General features: G+C 41.3%; 3 protein-coding genes across 6 annotated transcripts in view; 1 reads left to right on the top strand and 2 right to left on the bottom strand.

The window, feature by feature from the left end:
* Positions 1-634: 634 nt before the first annotated feature.
* On the bottom strand, positions 635-14859 carry LOC136428933 (arylsulfatase B-like). Of its 2 annotated transcripts, none has more exons than XM_066418769.1 (8): positions 14605-14859; positions 10146-10236; positions 5428-5614; positions 4765-4955; positions 3918-4125; positions 3393-3636; positions 2641-2804; positions 635-2321 (listed from the first exon to the last, which is right to left on the bottom strand). In XM_066418769.1, exons 1-8 carry the CDS (start codon positions 14814-14816, stop codon positions 2056-2058), a joined length of 1563 nt encoding a protein of 520 aa, XP_066274866.1. In that variant the 5' UTR covers positions 14817-14859; the 3' UTR covers positions 635-2055. The 2 variants fall into 2 exon arrangements, with proteins under 2 accessions (XP_066274866.1, XP_066274864.1); XM_066418767.1 differs by lacking the exon at positions 5428-5614 and adding an exon at positions 5199-5385 and having other exon boundaries at positions 14605-14858.
* Positions 14860-15117: 258 nt separating this feature from the next.
* On the top strand, positions 15118-19087 carry LOC136428934 (centrosomal protein of 131 kDa-like). Its single transcript, XM_066418770.1, has 4 exons — positions 15118-15341; positions 15766-15806; positions 17810-17939; positions 18640-19087. The coding sequence occupies exons 1-4, from the start codon at positions 15261-15263 to the stop codon at positions 18739-18741; spliced, it is 354 nt and encodes a 117-aa protein (XP_066274867.1). The 5' UTR covers positions 15118-15260; the 3' UTR covers positions 18742-19087.
* Positions 19088-24153: 5066 nt separating this feature from the next.
* LOC136428932 (semaphorin-1A-like) overlaps positions 24154-25776 on the bottom strand; it is a 43439-nt gene continuing 41816 nt past the window's right edge. For all 3 annotated transcript variants that reach the window (XM_066418766.1, XM_066418764.1, XM_066418765.1), the window contains one exon: positions 24154-25486. In XM_066418766.1, the coding sequence (XP_066274863.1) occupies positions 24614-25486 (873 nt within the window). In that variant the 3' untranslated portion in view covers positions 24154-24613. The remainder of the gene's footprint in view (positions 25487-25776) is intronic.

The raw sequence follows: 25776 nt of genomic DNA on the forward strand, positions 1-25776 counted from the left end.
TTGAATCAGTTCTGTAGTACAGTAACATAACTGGAAATGAATGTTCCTGGTGTCATGAATCTGTGTTGAAGAGGTCACCGTGAATACAAAACCACTGTAAACATTTCAAGATTTGCAGCAATAAATGGGCTGTGCATCCCTGTCCTTGGTGCTGAACTGGTGATCATATGTGAGAAAACATATTAACTTCTTGGCCAGGGGTAACAAAAACAACTGAACAGCTAGGCACATATACAGACATTGTTCTGCTGTTACCAAAGGCTACCTACAGACAGGAAATCAATCACTGCATGCAGTACTGTGGGTTCATCTATCTTCATAGGGTCTTCATTTCATGGTGGAAGGGAAAGGGTTTTTGTTGTGTTTTATGTCCATAGTTGATACAGTTCTGTAATAATACATTTTGAAATTCATATTCACCAAATTTGGGTAAAGAGGTCACCATAAAATCTACTGTGAATATTTCTTTATGATTGGCAGTATGATACAGTGATTTTGAAACGTAAATGAGAAAGAACATGCACACAATCCATTACAAGAAGCGCTATATTCTTGATCTTGAAAGCTTAAGACTGTGCCCACACTATTGCAATTGAATTACAGAAACACACATTCAAGCAAACAGTTCCGTAAGGAGGGTTGCAGAGACATTTCTCTTGTATTCTTTGCTGTCATAAGATACAATGATTAACAAAAAGAGTCATAGTCTACCATTCATAAACCATAATGGGTGGTAATGACAATTTCAAACTAGCTTTCTATAACAACTGAGGTCCTTGAAATTCTTCAGTTCTAAGACAAAATTCTACAAAGCAACACTACAAGTTCAATGCTAGATTATTTAGTACAACGTTGTAGTAAAAGTTACAACACCTGATGGCTTGGCCACTATGTTGGTCTGCCATTATTGTCATTTTCATTGTTGCAATTGTATGACTCAAAGTGTGATACAAGCCAACAATATACATTGATTTTGAGCAAAGTATGCTAGCTATCATGACCTTATATATATATATATATATAAATATATACCCAATTGGTAATAACTCATGCACAAAATAAAAATATGTTACAGAAAAGGAAATAATAGTGATATCTAAGCCTGATACAACTTTGCTCATATAATTAAAGTATCAAGTATAAACATATAATACTCACAGGTTTTGAGTACCTGTTGTCATACTTTGTGTATATTTTTTCAGCTCCAATGTTTTTCCCATCCCAACATTTTCTCCTCCAGAATCTAAGGACCTTGCATCCGTATAACTTGCAAATCACCAGGCACGTGGGCACAAAAATAAATCATTGAAGTAGAAACTGTATGATACTGACAGGTTCTGAGTAACAATTGCTTAGTTTTAACACATAGTTTGCGTACCCTTTTCAGCTCCATTGTTTTTCCCCATGCCCACCATTACTTATCTAGAATATCTAACGGAAGCCTTGCTCAAGTAAAACTTGAAGCTATACTTTGTGTGTCTTTTCAGCCCCGTTTAAAGACATTGCATCAGGATAACTTCATATAACGTTATAATACTTTGAGTATCTTTTTCAGCTAAATTTCTTTTCTCCTCACCCCATCTCCTTTTTTTCTCCAAAATATTTTTGAAGGAACTTGCATCTGATTCAGTAAAACTTGAGGTATAATGCTTTGAGTATCTTTCTCAGCTCCATTTTCCACTGTCGCCACATCATTTGTCCTTCGAAATACATGTTTCTAAACGACCTTGCAGCACTAAAACTTAACCTTCATTTGACCTTCACTCCCAAGGCATCAGCAAAACTTAAAGAAATATACTTGAAGATATATCTTCTACAGGTCTGTTGTTTCCACAATCCCCACCATTTTCCTTCAAAATATCTTAATGACCTTGCATCAGTGAAACTTGACCTTCTCTTGACCTTCATGTGACCTTCACTTCCAAGGCATCAGTAAAACTTGAAGAAATATACATGTACTTGAAGATATCTCATTTTTAGCTCTGTTATTTCACAAGTGGCCACCAAAATATCTTAATGACCTTGCATCACTGAAACTTGACCTTCACTCGACCTTCACTCCCAAGGTGACCATACGTCCCCATGTAGGGCGGGGTTTGCCCTCGGGTCGGGAGGCGGATAGAACGGAGGCACCATCGACTTCTCATATCCAGCCAGCTTCTCCAACAAGTCCTGTACAATGAGGGGGTACTTCTTGGACAGGTCTGTTCTCTCTTCGGGGTCTTCGCGGATGTTGAACAGCCAGAGGTGTTTTCCCGGTGGGTCGTCCGACTCTTTGCAGATCAGGTCTGAAGATGGCGGGGGCATCCAAGATCCGTTCCCTGTCAGTGAAAGATTGTAGTCATCAGAAAGAGGTAAACAAATAAAGGTTTGAAATATTTGATTTGAAAGATTTGAAAGAGGTACATTACAGAATGAGGATCGGCCCAGTCATGTAGAATCAAATATGAGGTTCTGTATGGGGGATCCTGGCAACGGTTAAAGTCGAATTTGGTTAACTGTAAATTGACCTGTTCTTGCCAAAGGTTTAGAGGATGAATTCATTGGGACATTGTATTCATGGGGTGTCTGATCGGGCAGAACAACAAACAAACAAACAAACAAACAAACAAACAAACAAACAAACAAACAAACCAGTACCTGGGTAGCCTGTGAGCAGTTTCCAGTCCCCCACCCGTATGGCAGCGTGCATTGATGTGTTGAAGGTGTCGTCTCCCCACTGGTGGGGGGGCAGGTAGAGGATGGTACGGAACAACGGGTCGATGTTGTGGAGGAGCTCCTTCCTTGGGGAGGGCTTTCCTTCACTATGGAAGAGAAAAGAAAGAAAAGTATGAGGTTTTTGTAATGTTTTAAGTTTGACTTTAAAACAATTCTGAAGTATAGCTGCTACAAAATGTATTCGTGGTGGAGGGGTCTCAGTGAAACCCTGAATATTTAAAACACTGCAGACATTTCAAGATTTGCAGTAGTGAAAGGTATAATCTAAGGTCTGATTTCTTTGTAAGACTCAATAATTACACGAATATGCAAAAAATATGTGACTGTATACTCTGGACACCTGTTGTAGTGCAGCTTTCAAAAAAGTTTGAAAATAAAAAAAGGGAGCAAATATTTGTAAGTTCAAACAACACAGTTTAACCAACTCCCTGCTCAAGTTGCCTTTTGTCACTAAATTTGTACTACTACCGGTAGTTACAAAAAAATACATTTTGCTGTATTGACACCTGTTTCAGCTTTTCAAAAAGTCTGAACTAAAGTAGCACTAAGACTTGGTAACTTGAAACAACACAGTTAAACCTTGTCCCTGCTGAAATAGCCATTTGGCACCAAACATTTTTTGGGTTACAGATTTAGGCAGCAGGGAGAAGGTTAAACAGTTTCCCTAACAGTACCTGATGGCTTCCCAGACATCATGGCCGTCCAGCGGCTTCGTCCCATTGGTGGAGCCGCCGGCGAGTCCTACCAGAGTAGGGAACCAATCAGAGATGTGGATCAGGGCGTCGCTGGTCCTGCCTTTTGATTGGATCAGCGGGCTGTTGACAAAGCCGACTCCGCGAACACCCCCTTCCCAGAGTGAGCCCTTCCACCCCCTCAGGGGCCAGTTGTTGCCTCCTACCTTCACCTGTCCTCCATTGTCTGAAAAACAAAGTCAATATCTTTAGGTTCAATGAAGTAAGTCTGGTACGTTTTGCTACAAGAAGGTTCATACCAGCTATACAGATACAGGTACAGATACATCCTTAACATCAACAAGTTTTTTGCGTTAGGCATAGATTCAAACAGACAAACTACAATGTATGTGTTAAAGTTACTACACCATAAATTAAATTTTTTACTTTAAAAAGTTTGTTTTTCTTTGTTCAGTTTCTTTTTTGGACCAAAAACTTTTCTCCTTTTAAGGGTTTAAAAACCCTCACCAGTAGAAAAAATGAGTACGGTGTTGTCCCACAGTCCGTACTGTTTTAGAGCATCGGTGATGTTCCCGACTGCCTCGTCCATGGCCGTCGTCATTGCGGCGTACACTCTCCTGTGGTTGTCCTTGATGTTTCTGTACTTGTCGATGTACTTCTGCGGTGCTTGTAGCGGACCGTGGACGGCTTGGAATGGCAGGTACAGGAACATGGGCTGCAGGTGGGCAGGTTCAATGGAAGTACAGTCAAACCTGGTGGGTCAACCACCTCCAGTCACAAGCCACCATCCATTTTTACATTGTTAAACCCACCCTGTCCTGAGCAACCACCTGTTCACACAGACACACAGACAAACACACAAACAAAAACTACACCTCCACTTTTTATAGAAGTGGAAATGAATTTTGCGAAACCTTGTACACGCACGCACACACACACACACACACACACACACACACACACACACACACACACACACAGACACAGACACACACAAAAACAAAAAATACACCTCCATTTTTCATGGAAGTGGAAATGAATTTTGCCAAACCTTGTTGTGCGATGATATCCATGGCTTTATTGGCGAATAGGTGAGTAGAATAAGTTTTGTTCTGGTTTTTGCTTGTTCTATGCATTGTACAGTAATCTCCTCTACCTTACAGTATTAGTCAGTTCAAGTGTAATAACTGAATTGTGCCAAACCTTGGTCTTGTCCTGTTGTGCGATGATCTCTATGGCTTTACTGGCGAACAGGTGAGTAGAATAAGTCCCGTTCCTAAGATACTGCACGGACATGCACACACACACAGTCACACAAACACAGAAGGACCCAAAACTGTTAATTTTGCCAAACCTTGTTCTTGTCCTGTTGTGCGATGATCTCTATGGCTTTACTGGCGAACAGGTGAGTAGAATAAGTTCCGTTCTGGTCAGTGACGGGTCTGTCCTGGTCCCTCAGGTCTAGTCCGCTCCACCCGGGTCTGAAGCCGGGCATCCCACCGGCGTTTCTGTGGCTGAAGTGATTCTCACTGCCCGTCAAGAAGCCTGCAGATGATGCACAAGGTGTGTTTGTTCCAAGAGTCAGTCCCTGCTGGGATATGTTGTAAGGGATTATGTCTATCATATCAGATGGTAATGTAAAGCCGGCAGCCCCATTAACGTTAAATTTATATTGTTTGCAGGGTTAGGCAGCAGGGAGAAGGTTATCATAAATAAAACTTGACCCCGTCGAACCCCCTGTGTGTGGGGGTGTACTCCTGCTTATAGAGTACGTAGTATCAAACTCACCATAGAAGGTATCGAACCCCCTGTTTGTAGGTTTGTACTCCTCCTTGTAGAAGCCCAGGTGCCACTTGCCCACGATGTGGGTGGAGTACCCCCCCTCCTTTAGTCGCTGGGGGAGAGTCACTTCATCCAGGGGGAGGCCGCTGGGCTGGGGGGGCCAGATAATGCTGTGCTGGAGGCCGAAATGGATCTGAGGAGAAAAGATGATTCAATAAGAAGTTTAAATGCTCACCATAGAAGGTGTCAAACCCCCTGTGTGTGGGGGTGTACTCCTCCTTAAAGAAGCCCAGGTGCCACTTGCCCACGATATGGGTGGAGTACCCCCCCTCCTTTAGTCGCTGGGGGAGAGTCACTTCATCCAGGGGGAGGCCGCTGGGCTGGGGGGGCCTGATGATACTGTGCTGGAGGCCAAAACGGATCTGAGGAGAAAAGTATCCAATACAAAAGCATCATGTCACATAGACTTGCTGGTTGACTCAGTGTTCTCTCTTAACCTTTAGCACTCGGGAGTAGCCATTCGGCACCCAATTCCCTATTGGTTACAGAGTTAGGCAGCAGGGAGAAGGATAAGATTGTGACTTTTCGCAATAACTGAAACGACACAAATGAACGGCACGGATGATAAGGCGGGTTTCAATTTGTTATATATTTTTGTAACACAATGTATATGTAAGGATATATGGATTTATTAGGTCTACATGCTTATATTCATCAGAACTTCCATCATGTTATCTGTATCTTTCAAGATTGTAGGTCAGACTCTTTGCCTCGTCCCTCATGACTTCAATGAAAAGTGGTCAGAAGGTCGATTTGTGTTCTCCACAAATAAAGGCTCAGACAAACAAACATACAAATAAATAAACAAACAGACAGACAAACAGACAGACAAACAATTAGCTACAGAATGTTGAATTTAAAGCTTCCTCTATCATGGCTGTACGTGCCATAGTTACAAAGTGAGCTAACTTAAACTGTTCTGGGGATACGCTGTTGGCGGAAATCACCACAGACACACAGAGGAAGCAACTTCGAACTCTTAAACAAACTCAAACAAGATTTACTCTTTTCCTTACTCCCCTTACCAACATGAGACAATTCGTCAAGGCCACCTAAGTAGTTAAATCCCTCAACAACCAAGGCCAATTCTTTTTCTCAACCGACCCCAGACCGTTCTCGTCAACTCAGCAGTGACATGTGAACTTGCGTTAATAGCAAACAGAGGTTAGCTTTATTTTTCCCAGGTTGATAGTTATCAAATGACCTTGTTTAGACACCACAAGGTCAGGTGTATGCTCCTCCTTTGACCTTGCTGTGACCTTGGTGACCTACCAGAAGTTTATTATCAAACCTGAAAATGACCTAATTAGAACCAGGGGACTTATCAATGGTGGTATCTTTTCTGGGACAATACAGCCAGTGTTGAAGTCTGGTAGTTTGACAAATTCCTACATATTGCTAACTTAAAGTCAAATGTCACAGAAGTCCAGTTGCGTCTGTGTTTGTACACTAGATTTGCCAGGCACTGATATTAAAACCAGGACAGTTATCAACAGCAGTATCTATTCTGGGACATAGAAGCCAGGGGGGGAGAAGACACCCATATCATTCTGTACTTAATAAACTTGTACATGTATAAGGATTACATATCAAAGTAATTTCAAACTTCCCTTCTTCCCTTTGTCACAGAAACTGGGATTACATTTAAACCCTTTCTTTTTTTGTCTGTTGTGAAAATAAGATTGTGGCTAACATCAAATCAAATCAAGAGGGATTTACTTATTATTTTAGAGTATGAAAGGCACTGTCAGACCACCTTATTAAAACCAGGGGAGTTATCAATACTGGTATCTTTTTTGGGACAATGAAGCCAGTGTTGAGGTTTGGTGCTTTCGTACAGCAGGTCAGTTCAGCAGGTTTCCCCTCCACCTACAGCAGGAGTTAAACTGTAGATAAAGTTTCCTGGCATTCTGGCGATATTGCGGTCAGGTTCAATGTTACAATTAGACCTTGTCACTCTTCCAATCAAAACAGTTACAGTTTTCATCAAGGAAATTGACTTGCTTATTGTGTGTATGTAGGTGTGCCATATAAGTTACCAGCCAGCCCACCCAGTGTCTAACCCATTCTTTTACCATTGCCAAGGCTATGTTTTTGGGTATGTGTGTTACTGTGTCTGCGTGTGTGTGTGTTTGAGAACAGCATGACTCCAGAAGGATCTGTATCATGATATTTAGCATGTTTGTAGCTGTTGGTAAATTGGATAAATTTGCCAACAGTATAACACAAACATACTAAGGAGAAAAAGTACAACACAATATACAAAGTTTTAACGTATTCTTACACCAACTGTTCAAAACCTTAATCTGTTAACTAAGTGTGATATACAAGATGTCGGTAAGAGAATTTGCACAAACTCTGTTCTAAATAGTTTTTCATCACTCCGATGTCAGATTGGAAATTTCATGTCCCTTGCCAGCGGCTGACGCCCCAAAAAAGTCTACTGTCCACAGGTTGGCCGGGTAACCAGAGACACAAGCCTGAGTGACCTACTATGTCTATAACTCTCTCTAAGTGAAAGCAACACCTGTAATGAACCACAGATCAGAAGTGGAACCAGATGACACAAAGTCTCACATATCCAATCGGTAATCCCCGGGGAAGGAAGGATTCACCTGCTCCTACTTTGGGTCACAACGAAGCGTTACGAACCCTGTCTCCCCCACACAACTGCAGGGTGGCACACAGTGAACCCTTTACTCAAGGCCAGAGCACTTAACAAGAGAAGTTTCCTTCCATGAGCAAAGCAGAGTCTGACACACTTTTACAAAATTGTTATGCAACGTCCAAGCCTAGAAAACCCAAGGACCACTGAAAAGTGCTGTTTTATGGACAATGAGGACTTAATTAGTAATAGAACCTGGATATGGAGCATGACCAATCCTAGTCTCCCCCATACAACTGCAGGGTGGCACAAGCGAACCTCTCAAGGTCTAGGGTGTTCGTTCGTTCAGACCCTTGTAGTGCCTACTAGTAGTGGCACATACGGCAGCAAGTTTCCTTGCTGTTTCAGGAGCAGGGTATATTTTTACAGGGAGGGCATGCTAGCTTTTCCCTTTAACGTGCTTCACTTGAGGCACCTCCTCAAAGTCAAACACACGACCCCCATTTTACGTCCTTCGGTCAAAGCACACTGTCACTCACTGAGCACCTTACAAAGTACAAGAGAATTTTCCTCCCTTGACTTTAGTGAAAGCAAGCTGTTTTACAAAACTCTTATCAGTATGCAACATCCACCAGGAGAAAAGGAATCCTTAAATCTCCTTGCTTAAATGATGACTGAAAAGCACTGTTTTAAATTTATGGCTACCAAATTGGACCCTGAGGACTTTATCAGTAACAGAACCTGGAATGTTCCTGTTTAAGTGGCAACCATGACTAACCCAATTCTTGTGATGGATCTGAGGAGCCGAAAGGGGGTTGTCAGGGGATTGATGCTGTAGGCAGGAAAAGTGGTGCATCATCATCAGCTTGTCGTGAAAGTGTCACGGATGAGAAAAGTAGTGCACTTGGTGATAAATAATCTTCACAATCTGAGTTTCACAGACTTAAAAACATGAAAGAATAGTGTTGGAAAAGTCTTATATATTCTTCATTATGAACTTGTACTTTCTTTACAAGGTTCAAGGTACAGTGTACAAGGACTACAGACTTCTAGGATCCGGAGGACCTTCATGAAAAGTTACTTGACAAGTGCAGAATGTTTCAAGTAGATTCCTTCAAATCAAAAAAGTCCCTGGCAAGTGTATTCTTTTCTATCCAATACTGAATCTGATTGTGGACCACTGGCAAACAAATGTCTTGAACAACAGTGAGTAGAGTCAGATGAGGTGAAGATATAGAGCTGGAACCAGGGATGAAATTTGCTTGATGGGACAAAAAAGATTTCACCCTGTCCATCCAAAATATGACCTGAAATTGATGAAACCTTTTTTTGTAAACTTGAAATGACAGATTTAACATTAAACATTAACAACCTAGTACTAGTAGTACTCCCAAATTACGGAGGGAACAGGAAAAAAAATCAAAGCTGGAGACAGCCCCAAAGGTCTTGCTAATTGGGTCATACTGTGCACTCTCCTGTGCTGTGTGGCAGGGGGCATGTTGTACTGACATGTCTGGTTTCTGCTTCACAGATTTTGGGAACTGGAACATCTGGCAAACACCTATCTTTAACTGGAACGCTTCTGTGGTCCAGCAATTTTCTAAATAGGTTAGAACAGCAGGGTTTCTGAGTCTGTGACTTGTGGTTGCGGTTGTCGACTTCAGGAATCTAAATTCAAAGGTTCTGGCTAGAATCCTTTAAGGAGCCTCCAGTGACTGCCCTTGGGAAAGACACTTTACAGGTGAAAATGAGTACCTAGCTTTGGCTAGCTAGGGATGTATACTCTTAATGGATCAGAGGTCAAGCGTAGAACCCATGTTTGAGGGGAGCACATTAAAGATCCCAGTGTTTATTGAAAAAAGAGTAGGCGTCCATCGGATCCATCCTGGTGTGAGTGGATCAAACCTTACAGTCTGGTCTTACTCATTCTAGGTTTAAAAAAATCAGTCATGAGGAAAGAAAGTACAAGAAATTCAGTCTTGAGGAAATAAAGGTATTTCTAGTACAAGAATCTCAATCTTAGTATAAGAAACTCATTCTAGATTTAAGAAATTCAGTCTTGAAGACAATATCTCAGAGCAAAAAAACTAATTACAGTCAAACCTGCCTAGGCGACCACCTTTTCAAAGCGACCACCATAGACACCGCTTTTTCTCTGTCCCAATTTTCCCAAAGGCACAAGCATTAAGCTGCCTGCCCAAGGTGACCACCTGTCCAACTTGTACAAAACGGGTGTGTTACGGCTAAAGGCGGTTTTCCAGTTATACAGGGGAAAAAGTGTGTTTTACCTGGTACCTCCCTGTCATGAGCTGACTTCTGGAGGGAGTACAGATGGGCTGTATGTAGTAGTTCTCCAGTTTTACTCCCTCAGCTGCCAGCCTGTCAGCAGGAAAAATATGTTAATCTCATTATCAATTAATTTCTGTATATACTTTAAATTTCTGTTATGTAATTTTTGTATCAATTTTCTTATATAACATTCTCTGGGCCTCCTTGTAAATCAACAAGGTCTATTTCTAAAGGAGCTACACAGATGTTTTAAAGATTAAATAGATAAATGTAGGACACTGAAATCAAAGAGTATTGAGATGTTTACAAGTTAGAGAGTTTGCTGGCTTGATCCCTTTTCTAATGGCCATTTTGTAATGGCTTACCTTCAAAAGTACAAGGAGAGTTTTGGTGAGAATAAAGTTTAAGATGGTCTGTAGAAGTTGCTCCATACATTGAATACCTATTTATTTAATGTCACAAAAATGTTCCTCTGTTTAGTCTACTTTTGTCTGGACTTGTTCGTGACCTCGACTCAAACGGTCAGCAAAAGTCAAGGAAGGGCTCCGCCCCTCCCAAAGGGCATGTCAACCGCCACACCGACCTTGAACCTTCGTGATCTTCAAAGGAAAGGAATTCAAAGACAGTCTGTTCCTTCCTACTTTACCTTTGAACTCGCTTTATTCTTTAACTTCTAAGACGTAGTTTGGTCGTTGGAAAAGAGAACACACCAAACAATCTTGTGAACATTTTGTTTTATGACTTGACATTACAGTGGTCCCTTTGATCTGTGTCCTATATACAGGAAAGGAATTCAAAGCAACGTCCTAAGACAGCCCGGTATTTCTTACTTTAACTTCAAACTCACTTGAGTCAAAGTACTTCTAAGAGAATGGCCATGAAAAAAGAGAACTGTTGCCAATCGCTCTTGTGAACATCTTTTTCCTGACTTAATCCTCTTGGTATAATAGCTAATGCTCAATACAGGATTCAAACTTCAAACGCGCCTCTAGCTCATTAAACTGCCAGTGTAGCTCGTTAACGAACTTTGATCAATGTCAGCAAACTTGACCAACATCCACCGGTCTATACCAGACAGGAAGCTCACTCCTTTCCCCTACCTCCGACAGAAGGAACACTCTCAAAGGTTATCTCGCTCTGCTATCAACGTCCAAATATAAACTTCAACCTGATTGAAATGCAGAAGGCCACTTCCGCCTTTCAAGGGCAGAAAACTACATCTGCACGCATTGAAAGATCAAAAGACAACCACTGCAACATGCTTCAGACACCGCTGGTCATCTGATAGGTTTTCTTGTCTGTCGAATACAATTCTCCAACAGGGCAATCCAGCATGTTTTTCCAACATCAAAATGATTAAGTTGAAGTTGAAAATGACTTTGAAACAACCAGCAAAAATGCTAAATTTAATACAACTAAAGAAGTCTGAAAATGTTTTAAAGATGCAGTCAATGCACAGTTTGTCTTTTTGACTGCATTTTAACAGTTCTTAATGTAGTGTATTAAATGTAGTGTAGTAATATCAAATACAGGTCAGGCCAAGTTAGACTTGGAATCTTTCAAGGGCAGAAAACTACATTCAAAGATCAAAAGACGACCACTGCAACATGCTTCAGACACTGCTCAGGTCATCTGATAGTTTCCCCTGTCTGTCTACAGCTGCATACAATGCATGCTGAAACAAAATAGGCTTGGATTACAAACGGATCTAGACTGAGTTCTTATAGAAACAAACAATGGGATGGGGTAGGTAAAGTAAAAACAAAAGGAGCCAGTGAAAATTAGTCTACAGGGATATAGACTGAATACATTTCATCCCCCCTGCCAACTACTCTACTGACAAAACAACCTTTCCAATGAAACATCCACAAACAAGGGGCAACCTCCTCCCCGAACATCTGCTTGGAGATTTAAAATGATTAACCCACAGGGCTTTTTCCAACGTTGAAATGATTTTAAAAACAAGCAGCAAAAATGCTAAATTAAATATAATAGAAGCCTAAAAAATGTTTTAAAGAAGAGGCCATCTCACAGTTTGTCTTTTTGGCTGTATTTCAACAGTTTTTGATTTAGTATATTAAATGTAGTGTAGCAATAATTGAATGCAGGTCAGGCCTTGAAGTTATTGGAATCTAAATGTTCTGGGTTGAAATCCCTAGCACTGGTCTAAACGTTGGGAAGAAAGTAGCCTACCACACATCAAACTTATACAAGGTCTGGAAGGAAAAGGAAGTATCTATAACGTTATATCTTTGAATCATGCTACTGTGAATGTATTCATATTCTCATGGATGTGAATTTGAGGAAGTGGAAAAGAACTTTTGCAATGTTTTCGATTCAGTATGCAAAAATAAAACCACTGCAAACATTTCAAGATTTACAGTGCAGTATCATAATCATGATGAAATGATCTTGTCAGGGAGGTGTGTCATTTACTCAGCTGCAGTTTGGTCCCTGCCAGGTAGAACCCCACATTCCTGTCATGCACAGTAGAGGGTCTGCATGGGGGGTCCCAATAACGTTTTACGTGCCAATTCAGAAGAACCTCCTTGTCGTATTACGCTAAAATCGAGGAAGGGCAATTACGCAAAACTTGGTTGCCTCGTTACGAATTACAGGAATAAGACAGCTTTCCTTACAAATTATGGTAGAGGGTCTGCATGGGGGGTCCTGACAACGCTTTAAACTGTATTCAGAAGAACCCTAATTACAGTATTACACTAAGATTAAGGAAGGCAATTGCGCAAAACTTGGTCGCCTTGTTACGAATTACAGGAATAAAACGGCTTTCCTCTACGAATTACGGGAAATTGAAATTGGCTGCCAACGCCTTATGGAAAGGGGGCATGCAGGCCATCGCAGTAGGTATGTTGTACTGCTGACAGCGGCAGTTTTACATTAAGCTGTACTGTAGGCATGTTGTACTGCTGACAGCGACAGTTTTACATTAAGCTGTACTGTAGGCATGTTGTACTGCTGACATGCAGCGACAGTTTTACATTAGGCTGTACTGTAGGCATGTTGTACTGCTGACATGCAGCGACAGTTTTACATTAGGCTGTACTGTAGGCATGTTGTACTGCTGACATGCAGCGACAGTTTTACATTAGGCTGTACTGTAGGCATGTTGTACTGCTGACATGCAGCGACAGTTTTACATTAAGCTGTACTGTAGGCATGTTGTACTGCTGACAGCGGCAGTTTTACATTAAGCTGTACTGTAGGCATGTTGTACTGCTGACAGCGACAGTTTTACATTAAGCTGTACTGTAGGCATGTTGTACTGCTGACATGCAGCGACAGTTTTACATTAGGCTGTACTGTAGGCATGTTGTACTGCTGACATGCAGCGACAGTTTTACATTAGGCTGTACTGTAGGCATGTTGTACTGCTGACATGCAGCGACAGTTTTACATTAGGCTGTACTGTAGGCATGTTGTACTGCTGACATGCAGCGACAGTTTTACATTAAGCTGTACTGTAGGCATGTTGTACTGCTGACATGCAGCGACAGTTTTACATTAGGCTGTACTGTAGGCATGTTGTACTGCTGACAGCAACAGTTTTACATTAAGCTGTACTGTAGGCATGTTGTATTGCTGACATGCAGCGACAGTTTTACATTAGGCTGTACTGTAGGCATGTTATACTGGTATCAGGACAACTCTGCACCTGGGACAAGCCATTTGGGACAACCTGGCATCAAACCTCAAGGACAAGTTACCAAGAGAGACAAAATCTGACATAGATCAGCAAACAGAACAGAAACTTGTTAAGATCTTATAATGTGAGAAATAAAATATGTTTTTAACTGCCAAACTTTTGGTCTCAAATTTCATGCAGCAGTTTTACATTAACTAATCTCCTTGGCCACGCCCCCTCCCTGTAATGGCTTGTGAATTATAAGCTTGTTGGGAGTAAAGCACTGAGAATTTGACACTGACATTGGTGTGTACAAAATGTAGTGTAGAGAAAACAACGGTATGCAGCCTGACTCAAAACAAACAGGGCGTTTAACAGCCTCCAGCAGATATCAGTTAAGATAGCAAATTTTGGCCTCACAGTTGAGCTCCTGGTTCCAGTTAGTTTCAAATCTGGGGAAGGGCATTCTGGTTGGAGCAGCATTCTTCTTTCAGAAGGGACGTAAAACTAAAAGCCGGTCCAGTGGTTGAGGAGGTACCTCGAGCATCTTAAAAGGCACTACAACAGCAATTTACTCAGAACTTCAGATGGGTATATCTACGTACTGGCTCACTGTACTTCAGATGAATAATTTCCTACTTTTTAAAAACCTACTTGACAACTCTATTCAAACGTAAGAAAAAGAATGACATAATTCTAGTTTGCAATGAACGATGTATAACTCATAATTGACAGTCTATGTTAAGAAAAAAAAACCTTAAAATTTGTCAAGCGAGCATATCCTGTTTAAACCTGTTGCGGCAACAGTCTTTTACCTGTCCAAGTTGGGGGTGCGGATGACGGAGCCATGGTAGCCGATGTCGTTCCAGCCGTAGTCGTCTGCCAGGATGAACACTATGTTGGGCTTGCCGCTGGCGGACTGGGCAAACGTTCTCCCTCCATTCAGCACACAGAGGAGGAGCAGGAGGGGAAGGAAGGGCCGAGATCGGAGGAAGCCCGCCGAACACCAACTTGAGGAAGGCGCCATCGCTAATGACCTCTGACCTGTTTAAAACCCACCGCGCGGCAGATATCGCGAGACTTCCCGAGAACACGTTCTTAGCCGCGTCACTTCGTGTTGTGTCAATATATATACGCGGACAAAGTGATCAATTCAGTACAAAATGGAAAATTCTAAGAAATATAAGTCAGCTTCAGATATGAATGAATATAGTTTTTGCACCTATTATGTAAAGTTAAAAGTTACAATAAAGAGTGTAGTGTATTTCGAATGTTGGTACTATTTGATCAGACGGATGAATATTCGATCTGGAGTAAATAAGTCGTAAACAGTAACCATAGAAACGAGAACAGCTTCGGTTACCAGCTGAGTGGGCCATAAATAAAGTGGCAGACTTTCCAGACTCAAAATAAGTTGATTCGCAGCGTTATTTTCGATTTCAAGTTGTTTGTAGCACTCTCCGTTGGCAAGATGAGTCTCATGGCGAGTATGGCGAAGTATGAGGGGCTGGAGAGTAACAAAGCCCAGCAAAGAATAACCCAGAGAATAAAGGTGAGTTTGTCAAATATTCACCAACTTAAACCGGACACATTTATAACTCTTGGAACGTCAGTTGAACAAACATCATATACTAATCGTAGCCTACATGGCCGCCTAATTGGCTGTGTCCCCTAGAAACCCGAGTGTGATAACTACGCACACATAATCTATCAACAGAACTAAGGTCCAGCAACAGGTGGTGGTAAGAACAACTTAACACGTTGAAACGTAACAGGTTTTGAGCCTATTTTCGTCATACAAATCATTCTTTAGAGACTTTGTTTAAGTTATTACACTGTTGAAGATTAGCTATGAAGAAACTATATTGCTAGGTTTAATGTTTAACGATGTATATAAAAATGTGAAGTATTAAAGGCCTTTCTAAGTCTAATGCCCTTGTTTTGAACTAAGTAACAACTTTGTACTTTTCTTGCAGAAAGACGAAATGTATGCCAGCCGCCAGAACACTGTCAGACAGTGAGTATCTTATTTTCATTAGCACTCAAGATCAAATATTGTGATAAATTGCTATGATGTAATTTCAGCTCTTGTGCCACACAGACCACTACAGTAGGGCACATCTGGTAACGAGGTGTGTGTTCAACTTCCATACTCTTAATCTTATAAGTGCTGAGTGTTAAGCAGAAAAAGTCGTCTGAGCCATTTTTTCAATTTTCCGGTCAAGTCTTTGGTATGACCCGGCTGGGGTTTGATCCCCCGACCTTCGGAATGCAAGGTGATCGCTGTACCCCTTAGGCTAAAACTTTCACCTGTTACTTTAATTTCCAATGTGTCAGTTTTAATGTTATCTATCAAACAGCATTGTTAGATTATCAGATCATTTATATCCAGGTCACAGCCAGATATTACACTATGTTTGATGGTGTCAAAACTGCCCAATAAACTCAACTCAAGACCATTCAGGGACCGATAAAATCTGGTCTATGTGGACAGGTGGTCACTACAGACAGGATTCTTTACAATGCTTGTGTCAATGGGAAAACTTATCTAAGGGACCACCAAAAAGTGGTCACATTGGCCAGGTGGTCCTTATGTAGAGGTGGTCACTTTTACATGTTTGACTATACATCAATATAATTAATGGCCAGGTGGTTCTTATGTAGAGGTGGTCACCAGTACAGGTTTAACTGTATATCTATGGCCAGGTGGTCCTTATGTAGAGGTGGTCACTTGGACAGGTTTGACTGTATATCTATGGCCAGGTAGTCCTTATGTTGTGGTGGTCACTAGTGCACTGTTTGACTCTATTGGATTCTTTGACTCAAAATGTTTCCACCAGTGCTCCTTCTAATGACATAAAGGGTAAATTGGTGCCAGGACCATCCCTGATCCACGGCCCATGTGTTATTAGTCCAATTCACTGTAAATCATGTTAGCAGGACACCCCGGCTCTGCAACGTATTACAGGTACATTAGGATTCCCAACGTTCCCAGACACGTTCAAAGGGCGCAGTTTGTTTACAATTTCCAGACAGTGCTTTGATCTTTCTCCATTATGAGGTCGAGTCTGAGTATTGCAAACTCGGACCAGTCAAGTCGGACCAACACCAGTAAGGGTTAGAGAAAGGACTTGACCTATAGGTGTTGGACAGGTGCAGGGTTGTCTCCAGGACCCGTCCCTCCGTCCCGGGACAGAAATTTGCTTGTTGGGACGGAGAAAAAATTCACCTTGTCCGTCCCAAAATCTGAACTTTATGACATGAAATTGATGAAAATGTACTAGTATCTTCTTAAGCTTAAACTGACGAATTTAGCAAGAAAAACTCACACATTAGCTCCCAAACAGTGAGTGGGACGGAAAAAAATTAAAAGCTGGAGACAGCCTTGGACAGGTGTGACTTGGCCTGATTAGCCATTGTCCGAATTGTCAACAGTCTTTTTTTAACGGGTTTGTTTAATGCAAGGCCATAGTTGACCACTTCTATGCATTTGTCTAATAAGCTGATAGAGGATGAACATGATTATGCTAGGAGATTGGTTTTGAAGGCTTGCAGGTTGTGTGCGGGACAGAAAGAGTTGTCATCGAGAGAGTTCCATACTTTGGTAGTCTGGAAAGAAGCTCTTGCTACATAGGAGGACTTAGAGACTTATAATTGAACAGTGCAACAATGTAAAAATAAAAAAAGTCGAAGTTCCGATGGTGCATAGGGCGGCGCCCATCTCCGTTTCAGTAGCCCTTGGGCCACACAACTTTGTGCAATCACTACAGCAGGGGGCTAGTCCACTGGTAGTGGTGTGTGTTTAACTTCCATACTCTTACCCAAATGCTGAGTGCTAAGCAGAGAAAGCAGTAAGTACCATTTCTAAAGTCTTTGGATGATGACCCGGCCAGGGATCGAACTCACCACCAACTGCATGCAAGGCAAACACTCTACCCACTGGGCCATTTCACTGCAACAATGTAAGCTAAAGAAAAACCTAGTGTTACACTGAAACACTGACATCCTTTTCCCCGCCAGTGAGAAGGAGACAAACCTTGTGTCTGAGTGGTCCGAGGGTCTGGAGGAGGCGAGCGAGAAGAAGAGATACAAGGCTGACCTCAGTAAGATGAAGGAAGAGGTTCGGCTGGCTAACAGGGCAATGGTGGCGGTGAGTGGACAACATTCTCATTTCTGTATTTCTCAATTAAAGTATGTACCCTTGATTTGGGGCTGGTCCCAGACATATGCTGAAAAGTAAAATGAAAAAGCTCAAATAAAGTAACCTCCATTTATATGTAATAAACTTAATCTGAGTTACATAAATCCGCTACTTTGAAAAACAGTGGGTTTGAGAGATCTCTAGTGCAGCACCCCCAGGTATGCACAGTTTAGATAAACAGGAGTGCATTATACATTGGGTTGGAGATCTGTTTGGATATATGTTTTCAGAGTGGCAGAATTATATACCCTGGTGTAATTATATTAGTAGAAAAGCTAGTTTACTTTTTAATGCACACCCCAACTTTGGCAATGACTTGCGACGCCTTTTGGATTGTTAAAAATTCAAATCACTTAATGTGTTTACTTCGATATATTTGTCTTGTTTTAACAGCAAACTCAAAGATATCATGAACTCTTGATTTTGACTGTGCTGCAAAACTTAGGTGTTGTGAATTTAGAGTGTATTGGAGATTAGAATACCCAGACTGGTAAAATACTCAATTGTTTTCAGAAGGCATTTGTCCACTTTTAAGACATTTATTACTATCTTGTAAGTAACGCTCTGAGAATGAATGTTGATAGTGAACGTTTTTCTCAGAAGTCATGAAAGTGTTGACTGGATTGTGTTTTTCTTAACTCCTTGACAGGTCCGCAGAGCAGCACTTAAGAAGCAGATCGAGGAGGAGCACAGGGCTCACGAGCAGGAGCTACATGCCATGGGGAAGGCCTTCTACATCAAGAGGACATGAGCAGACAAGGGGCTGATGTGAGGGGGTGTTGTCACAGTATAGAATTACTAAGAGAGGCATGGACATAATACCACTGTAGGATGTTCATGGTGGTTTTGTTTTTGCTGTTTTTACAGTGTTTCCAATGTACGTATTACCAGAATTATTTCAACTACAAACTAAAAACATAGGGCTCACATGCAGGAGCTACATGCCATGGGGAAGGCGTTCTACATCAAGAGGACATGAGCAGAGGAGGGGCATCAGCATATCCCAGGGGTGGATATCAAGTAATTAATGAGGGCAAGGAATACAGACCCCACAAAGATACAGTTTAGTATTACCTGCAGAATGAAGTGCCAAGTGTAAACATAATTCAAGTTTATTCAATTCAACACAAATAGTACAAGAGCAGGGATTAGCTAAAGCCTCCCTGAATTGTGTTCCGATTTTTACAAAGTAACGTTCATTTTAAAATCAATACAGTTTCACATAATATATACCATTTACATTTACCCTTTTACATCAAGACCAAAACGGGACAGCCGTGGGTCAGGCATTTTTATTATAGAGTCTTATGGCACAGTATAGGAATGACTTGTTCAGTCTCTGTGTCCTGGCTGTTGGCAGGGTGAGAGAGTTACTGTTTCTCAGCTGTCTGCCTGTAGCAGTCGAACGTTGCAGGGGAAGAAGGTCATGGAGAGGGTGCTCAGGCGACAGCATAGCGTAAATATCTTTCTTATGCGTCAATTTGATCCGTAGATCTGAATTGAAGCTGGTTGGGATTTCTCTCTAAGCATTTGGACAGTGGAACTGCATGCATGTAAATCGCACTAAAGCTTGCACCTGTTGCCTTCTATGACAACGTTTGTCAAATGTTTTCAATAGAAATTTGAGAGTTCTAGCTTTTATACCAATATGCTGATGTGATAGAAAGTGCCACTTATGCGATCCCTGTTCACTAATCATTTAAGGGTTCTGGCATTGTGTTTTCTTGTATAGCTTCTTCTCATACTCCAAATACTTGCTGGAATAGTGCATAGGGGGATGCAACTTTTATGTAGAAAACATTTTCTAGCGCTTGGTCTGTTGTAATATACTTTTCATTTTGTATTATATTCGGTTCCTAAGAATTAAAAAAAATAAAAGCCTTCCAAAATTGTCTGGAGGTGTCACTGTTTTCTTGATTTTATTAACTCCTTTTAAGAATTCTTATTTCTTAGGCCACTGTAGAGAAAAACTAAGAACTTATGTTATGCCAAAACCTCTGTACAAATGTAGACAAGTAAATGTAACAATCAGACTTTGTGCTGAGCAACATTTTCCTTTATTACAAATGCTGAAATCCTTACAGTAGTATGCATGATTTGACGTCAAATTAGTACAAAAATAAAAGTATTCTTCACAGCTATGCCACTAACCCTCAAGTACATGTATACATGCTATACTCTTCCTTAGACAAACCAGCTATTTGGTCCCAATCAAATACTACAATCACTACTTCCACAGTGTAAAGTCCAAGCCTCGGACTTTATATTATTCCACCCTCCTCAGCAGGCCCGCCGTGCTCAGTGCGTTACCTCCCGCATTGGCCCTGCTGTTCCAAGCCGGTGAAATCGGTTCTCAGGCGACGTCACCACTAAAACAGCTTTCAGCCAATCAGAGGCTTTGCACAAGCTCATCTTGAGCAAAATCGCAAAGGTCGCCAGGAAGCTATCAGCCAATCAGGTTACGTCTTACATTGCTACTTTAGGTTCAGAACAAAATAACGGCTGTTTGTGCCAAATAAGGCTAGCTCATTAATTATTCATGAGCAACTGTCAGTAACGTCGCCAGAAGCCAAAATACGGGCTTGGAATAGCAGGGCCGATGCGGGAAGTAGCGTACTAAGCGAGTCGGGCCTGCTGAGGAGGGTGTGTTATTCTTGCACTAGACTATTGGTCAGTGCCAGGCCATAGTGGTACACAAGGCTAACTTCTACCAATGGAATGGAATGAAGTATGTACATGTGGAACAGTTGATGAGAACAAGACTTTTCACATCATCATGATTGAAGATCTAACTACAAACTAGTCTAGTCCCAGACTCCAAAGGTCGCTGGAAAAATGGTAGAAATTGACAAATAGGCAGATAACATGCCATAGGAGTTAGCTGGCATGGGAGTAGTGTCAGTTTGCAACCTATGGCCAGCTAACTCCTTTTGTGTGTTTTCTGCCTACTTTGCCAATTTGTGCTATTTTTCCAGCGAAATGCAAAGTCTGGTAGAGACTACCTACATACATGTCGTCGGCAGTGTTGATAGCTGAATACTTTTTATTGAGGCACAACCACAATATAGAAAAATTACAGTGCACAAGTGGTGTTATACTCTCATATGGACAGAAAATACAGTCATACACAGAAAGTACAGTCAAAGGCATCCGTCAAAAACACAGGCACACATGCATGGAATGTCATTACACAATATGAATATTTGTCGCATTCTTGGTTAAAAAATAATTATGTTCCATAGCTGTGTATAAACTTGAAAGTTAATGTAACTCTTGTCATTGTGAAAAAAAGAAAGGTAAAGCAGTTATCCTCAGCTGAGGTGAAGCACGACACACCTTCAAGGTAGTGGTTAGTACCACCTGTACCCAAAACACAACAAAAAGCCCTAGGGATGTTACAGAGCTCTGCCTATAAGCAATAGTGCGAAGAACAAGAAATGTATGTGTCAAATATTCATAAAAAAGCTCTCATGAACCCTTGTTTTACTCGCATGCTGTGCTCTAGAACTGTTTTCATTTTCATCCTTAGGAACCTACTAGGGACATTTCCACTACTGTATTCCCAAATGGTGCCATCTAGAGGATATGTTAAGAACTGCAGCTGTCACTAGAGATCCTTGGTGTCAACTTTTGAATACTCTGACAGTACCAGTTAAAATAGCCTCTACTTGGTTGACTACACTGTTACATGTATGCATCTATTCTGAATGCTTAGACAATCCATGTCTTATACATTTTGTAATGTTAATCAGATAACAAATCTCATGAAACTATTAACGATTATTTGGTGTTCACTCTTGTTTATGTTGGATCAAAATGAAATCCTTCTGTGCGTGTAAAATGTTACGTGCCAACACAAATGAATTTTCGTACTGATCTTGATTAGCATGTACATTTACTATGGTCTGAGAATTGCTCTGGTCATGTCCTAATTCAGTTTTTTACAAGTCATATCAATGCTGATATACCAGTTGTTTTCATCACGATGATCACATTTTTATCTACAGATGTGCTTATCAAAACTTGCCGTCACCTGCAGTTCAAATTGCTGTTAATATACTTGCTAACCCTAGAAAAGTACTGTCAGCGAAATAGTACCAAATCATTCTTGTTTACATAGTTACATGTACTACCCCTACATTTAGTAATTATCAATTTCTATGAATGACACCCTCCAAAAACCCACAGCCCTATTGATATGTGGAAAGAAATTCTTGAGAAAATCTAATAATGTCAAATTAGAGTCAAAAGAAAAGGACATGATTTAAATAAAAAAGCAAGATGAGTTACCTTTCAAATAGATAACAACAAAACAGTCATTTCTTTTACAAAAGAATATCCTGTGATTATAGAATTATGTCATTAGCTGTGAACAACTACATGTAAAAATAGACATTCTTGAATTTCATTAATGTGGCCACGTCATCCATCAAGAGTCTATAACCAGTTAGCTACGATATGCTTAAAACCAGCTGCATGTTGTTCATGACTATGAAAATTGCATTGCACTAAATACCTTAGCAGTAGTCCACTGTGTTCTGCTGCTACAGTGGTCTGAACATCCTGCAGCTGCAAACAGTCTACCTTACAGTTGGTGAATAAAAAAACTTCCAAAGCTGAATACGTTCAGCACTCAATGCACGTTTCTCCACAACAAATCTACACTTGTGCATTGGAAGTGCGATAAGTCTTGAACATTAAGCCTGTTTCCCCAAACAATTGACTACAATCATAGCACAGAATTTTAGCCTATACAAAAGTTCATACAATTTCATCACAATGATTACAAACGATCGGTTAAATCATATATTTACAGTTTTTGTACAATATCTCACAATACACACCAACCATTTCAGCTGGGCATGAAGTTCTGATTAGGCCACACCATTTTAATTTCTTGCTTAACGGAATTTAAAAAAAAAAATGCTAAATTGGAAAATCAACAGGAAAACAGAATCTCAGAGGCAAGTTTGTACTTTGGTGCACACAATTTCAGGGAGTGAACAGGGTCAGGTGCAAGTTTTCACCCCAGCCTTCTGTTTTGATTTTTTTTGTTGCTAAAATTTAAAAAAAAAAAATCCGTTAACCAAGAAATTAAATTGGTGTGGCCTTAGTTATATGGCAATGAAAGACTCAGCAGCAAAATGTTCAAACAGGCATCACTTATAAGTGGTCACTGGTCACTCATTCACACAGATATTTACAGTAAAAGGGCATCCCTTCAAAAACATACAAACAAGGACAGAGAAAAATTCAATGGTAGGGTTTTTAACCTTCTCCCTGCTGCTTAACCCCATAACGGTTATTATTAACCAATACAAACTTGGTGCCAAACAGCTACCTTAGCAGGCCAAAGGTTAAAACATACAGTACAAACATACATGTAAACATGTATGGCAGTGAGGAGCTGTCATGGAAACATAAAAAAACATCTTCAGAGGTTTGCTTCCTGCTGCACATTCATCACCAGCATCCAGGCCTGACTCCAGCTTTACATTTTTTTCTGTCCTGCTCATTGCTTGGGAGGCCGTGCTGTCGATTTTCGTGGCTAAATCTGTCATTTTAAGCTTACGAAAATATGTTAACAATCAATTTCATGTCATAAAGTTCATCTTCTTTGAACGGACAGGTGGAATTTTTTTTCCGTCTCAACAAGCAAATTGCCGTTCTCGGTTCTGGGATGGAGGGACGGGTCCTAAAAACGGCCTGCCAGGATCTTCAGAATCTGGCCTTGGGCCGCACCGTCCTATTTCCTTTTTAGACATTCCAAGGTGAAAATCCAGCAGGAAAACACGGTAAAGCTGGGAGGAAAACTTGAGTATGCCTGTATGCACTCCCAGGAACTGTGTGTATACTTTATATCAAGGTTCAGACTTCCCCCTCACATTCTGTTTTCATGTTGATCTTCCAGTCCAGCATTATAATGTTTTTAAAGCTGAGATCCAACAAATTGAATTGGGGTGGCTTGGTCGTCAAGATTTTTTCCACGCAGTATCAATCGTCGGGTTTCTAACATATGGAATGTTACTGTCATTGCATCGGTGAAGGCATCTAAGCAATCTCATAACCAACTTTGCTTGTTTCCACAACAGCCGGAATGTTGCCAGTGCATAGGCCTGTTGTAGTATCAATCGCTGTGTTTCCAATGTATGGAATGTTACAGTCATTGCGTTGGTGAAGGCATCTAAACAGTCTCATTACCAACTTTGCTTGTTTCCACATCAACTGGAATTTTGCAAGTGCATATGTTGCAGTACACTCTGCAAGCAGAGATTGAAGGCTTGATGACCATAGGTCGTTGACATTATCTTTTTCTGCTTGGCCCACTTTCTGACAGCTACATGTAGTAGCGTAGCAAGCACTTGATAGCACTTGAAGGACACTATTTTGCATATTGTATAATCATACGTAAACTATTTTGAAAGGGTGGAAAACAATGACGGCCCGCCTCAGTGTGAACTGAAAAGTGGTGAAGATGATGATGATGACGATGAAGGTATTTTGATGAATTCCAGGTAAAATTGCAATTTGGGCTACTGGTGATTCAAAAACAAATTAACAAAATTTGCCACAAAGAATGCCAGTCAAACCTTGATGCTTGATAAGTGGTGTGAAGTTTCCACTCATGCCTCTGAAACATCTGGCATATCTAATGTAATGCTGTGCATACTGTCTGATGATACCAGGCCTTTCGAGGGCTCTCTGTTGGTCGATGGACTCCCATCCAGGGATGCCACCATTGCTTCCAATTCGTCCAACTTGGTGTTGTCTAACGGCATGAGGCTTTCCCTCACAACCTGTGGGCTGTCGTCTGCTCTCTTCAGGCTTCTGTTAAGTTCCCTCATCAGGGCTTGCTGTTCGGGAACCTTGTTATTGGAGGCGTTGAAGTTTTTGTCTGCCTCGACAACGTTAGGGATGTCATCATCTTCGTCTATGGTCTCTTGTGTAGTGCCATTAGGCCTCTGCCATTTCACTTTTGCGTCAGTTCCGTCCGACTCTGACCTACTGAGCAGACGCTTGATGCTCCATCTTGGGCCTTTGGGGAAGTACTTCTTGTCCGAGGACTTGTTGTGGGGCTTTTCCTCGACATTGTTGTCCTCCGTTGTGTCACAAGGCACCATTTTGTTCCTCTTCCACAGCACGAACAGAGCCAGCAGGACGGCCAACAAGATCAGCACGATCAGAAAGACCGCGACGCCCTTCCAAGTAGAGGAATCCGTCTGCACAATTCTCGCCGCAGGCTTGGACACAGGGATGTCGTCGAACGTCAGACAGCACGACTGTTGGCTGGGATCGTCGGGCTGGGTACCGAGTGGTGCCCTGACCTGACAGGCCCTGGGAAGCAGCCGGTTGAAGCTCTCCACTGTCATCTTAGCGCTGCAGTTGTGCAGGACGTTCTGTCCTGACTCCAGGAGACAGCAGGCCTTCTGCTGCTGGGCCAGCATGTTGACGCACATGTCGCTCTCGAGGGTGCAGCGTGCAGAGTTCTCCTCCACCTGGATGTAGAAAAAAATCATCCTTTTAAAACCTGAAACAGTGCTGTTAAGTTGATTTCCATCAGATAGATAGGATTTTGTTTGACAACACTGAATAGAAAACCTGCATCATTGCTGTTCAGTTGATTTTGAGCAGATATAGGATCATTTTGTTTGAGCACACAGAATAGAAAACCAGAACAGTCTTTACAAGAAATCACCAAAATTTAGTTTGACAACGCCAAATAGAAAACCAAAACACTTACTATTACAATATTTACAAGAAACCATCAAAACTTTTAAAACATGCA

The sequence above is a fragment of the Branchiostoma lanceolatum genome, chromosome 2 (genome assembly GCF_035083965.1).
Source record: "Branchiostoma lanceolatum isolate klBraLanc5 chromosome 2, klBraLanc5.hap2, whole genome shotgun sequence".
Taxonomy (NCBI): Eukaryota; Metazoa; Chordata; class Leptocardii; order Amphioxiformes; family Branchiostomatidae; genus Branchiostoma; species Branchiostoma lanceolatum.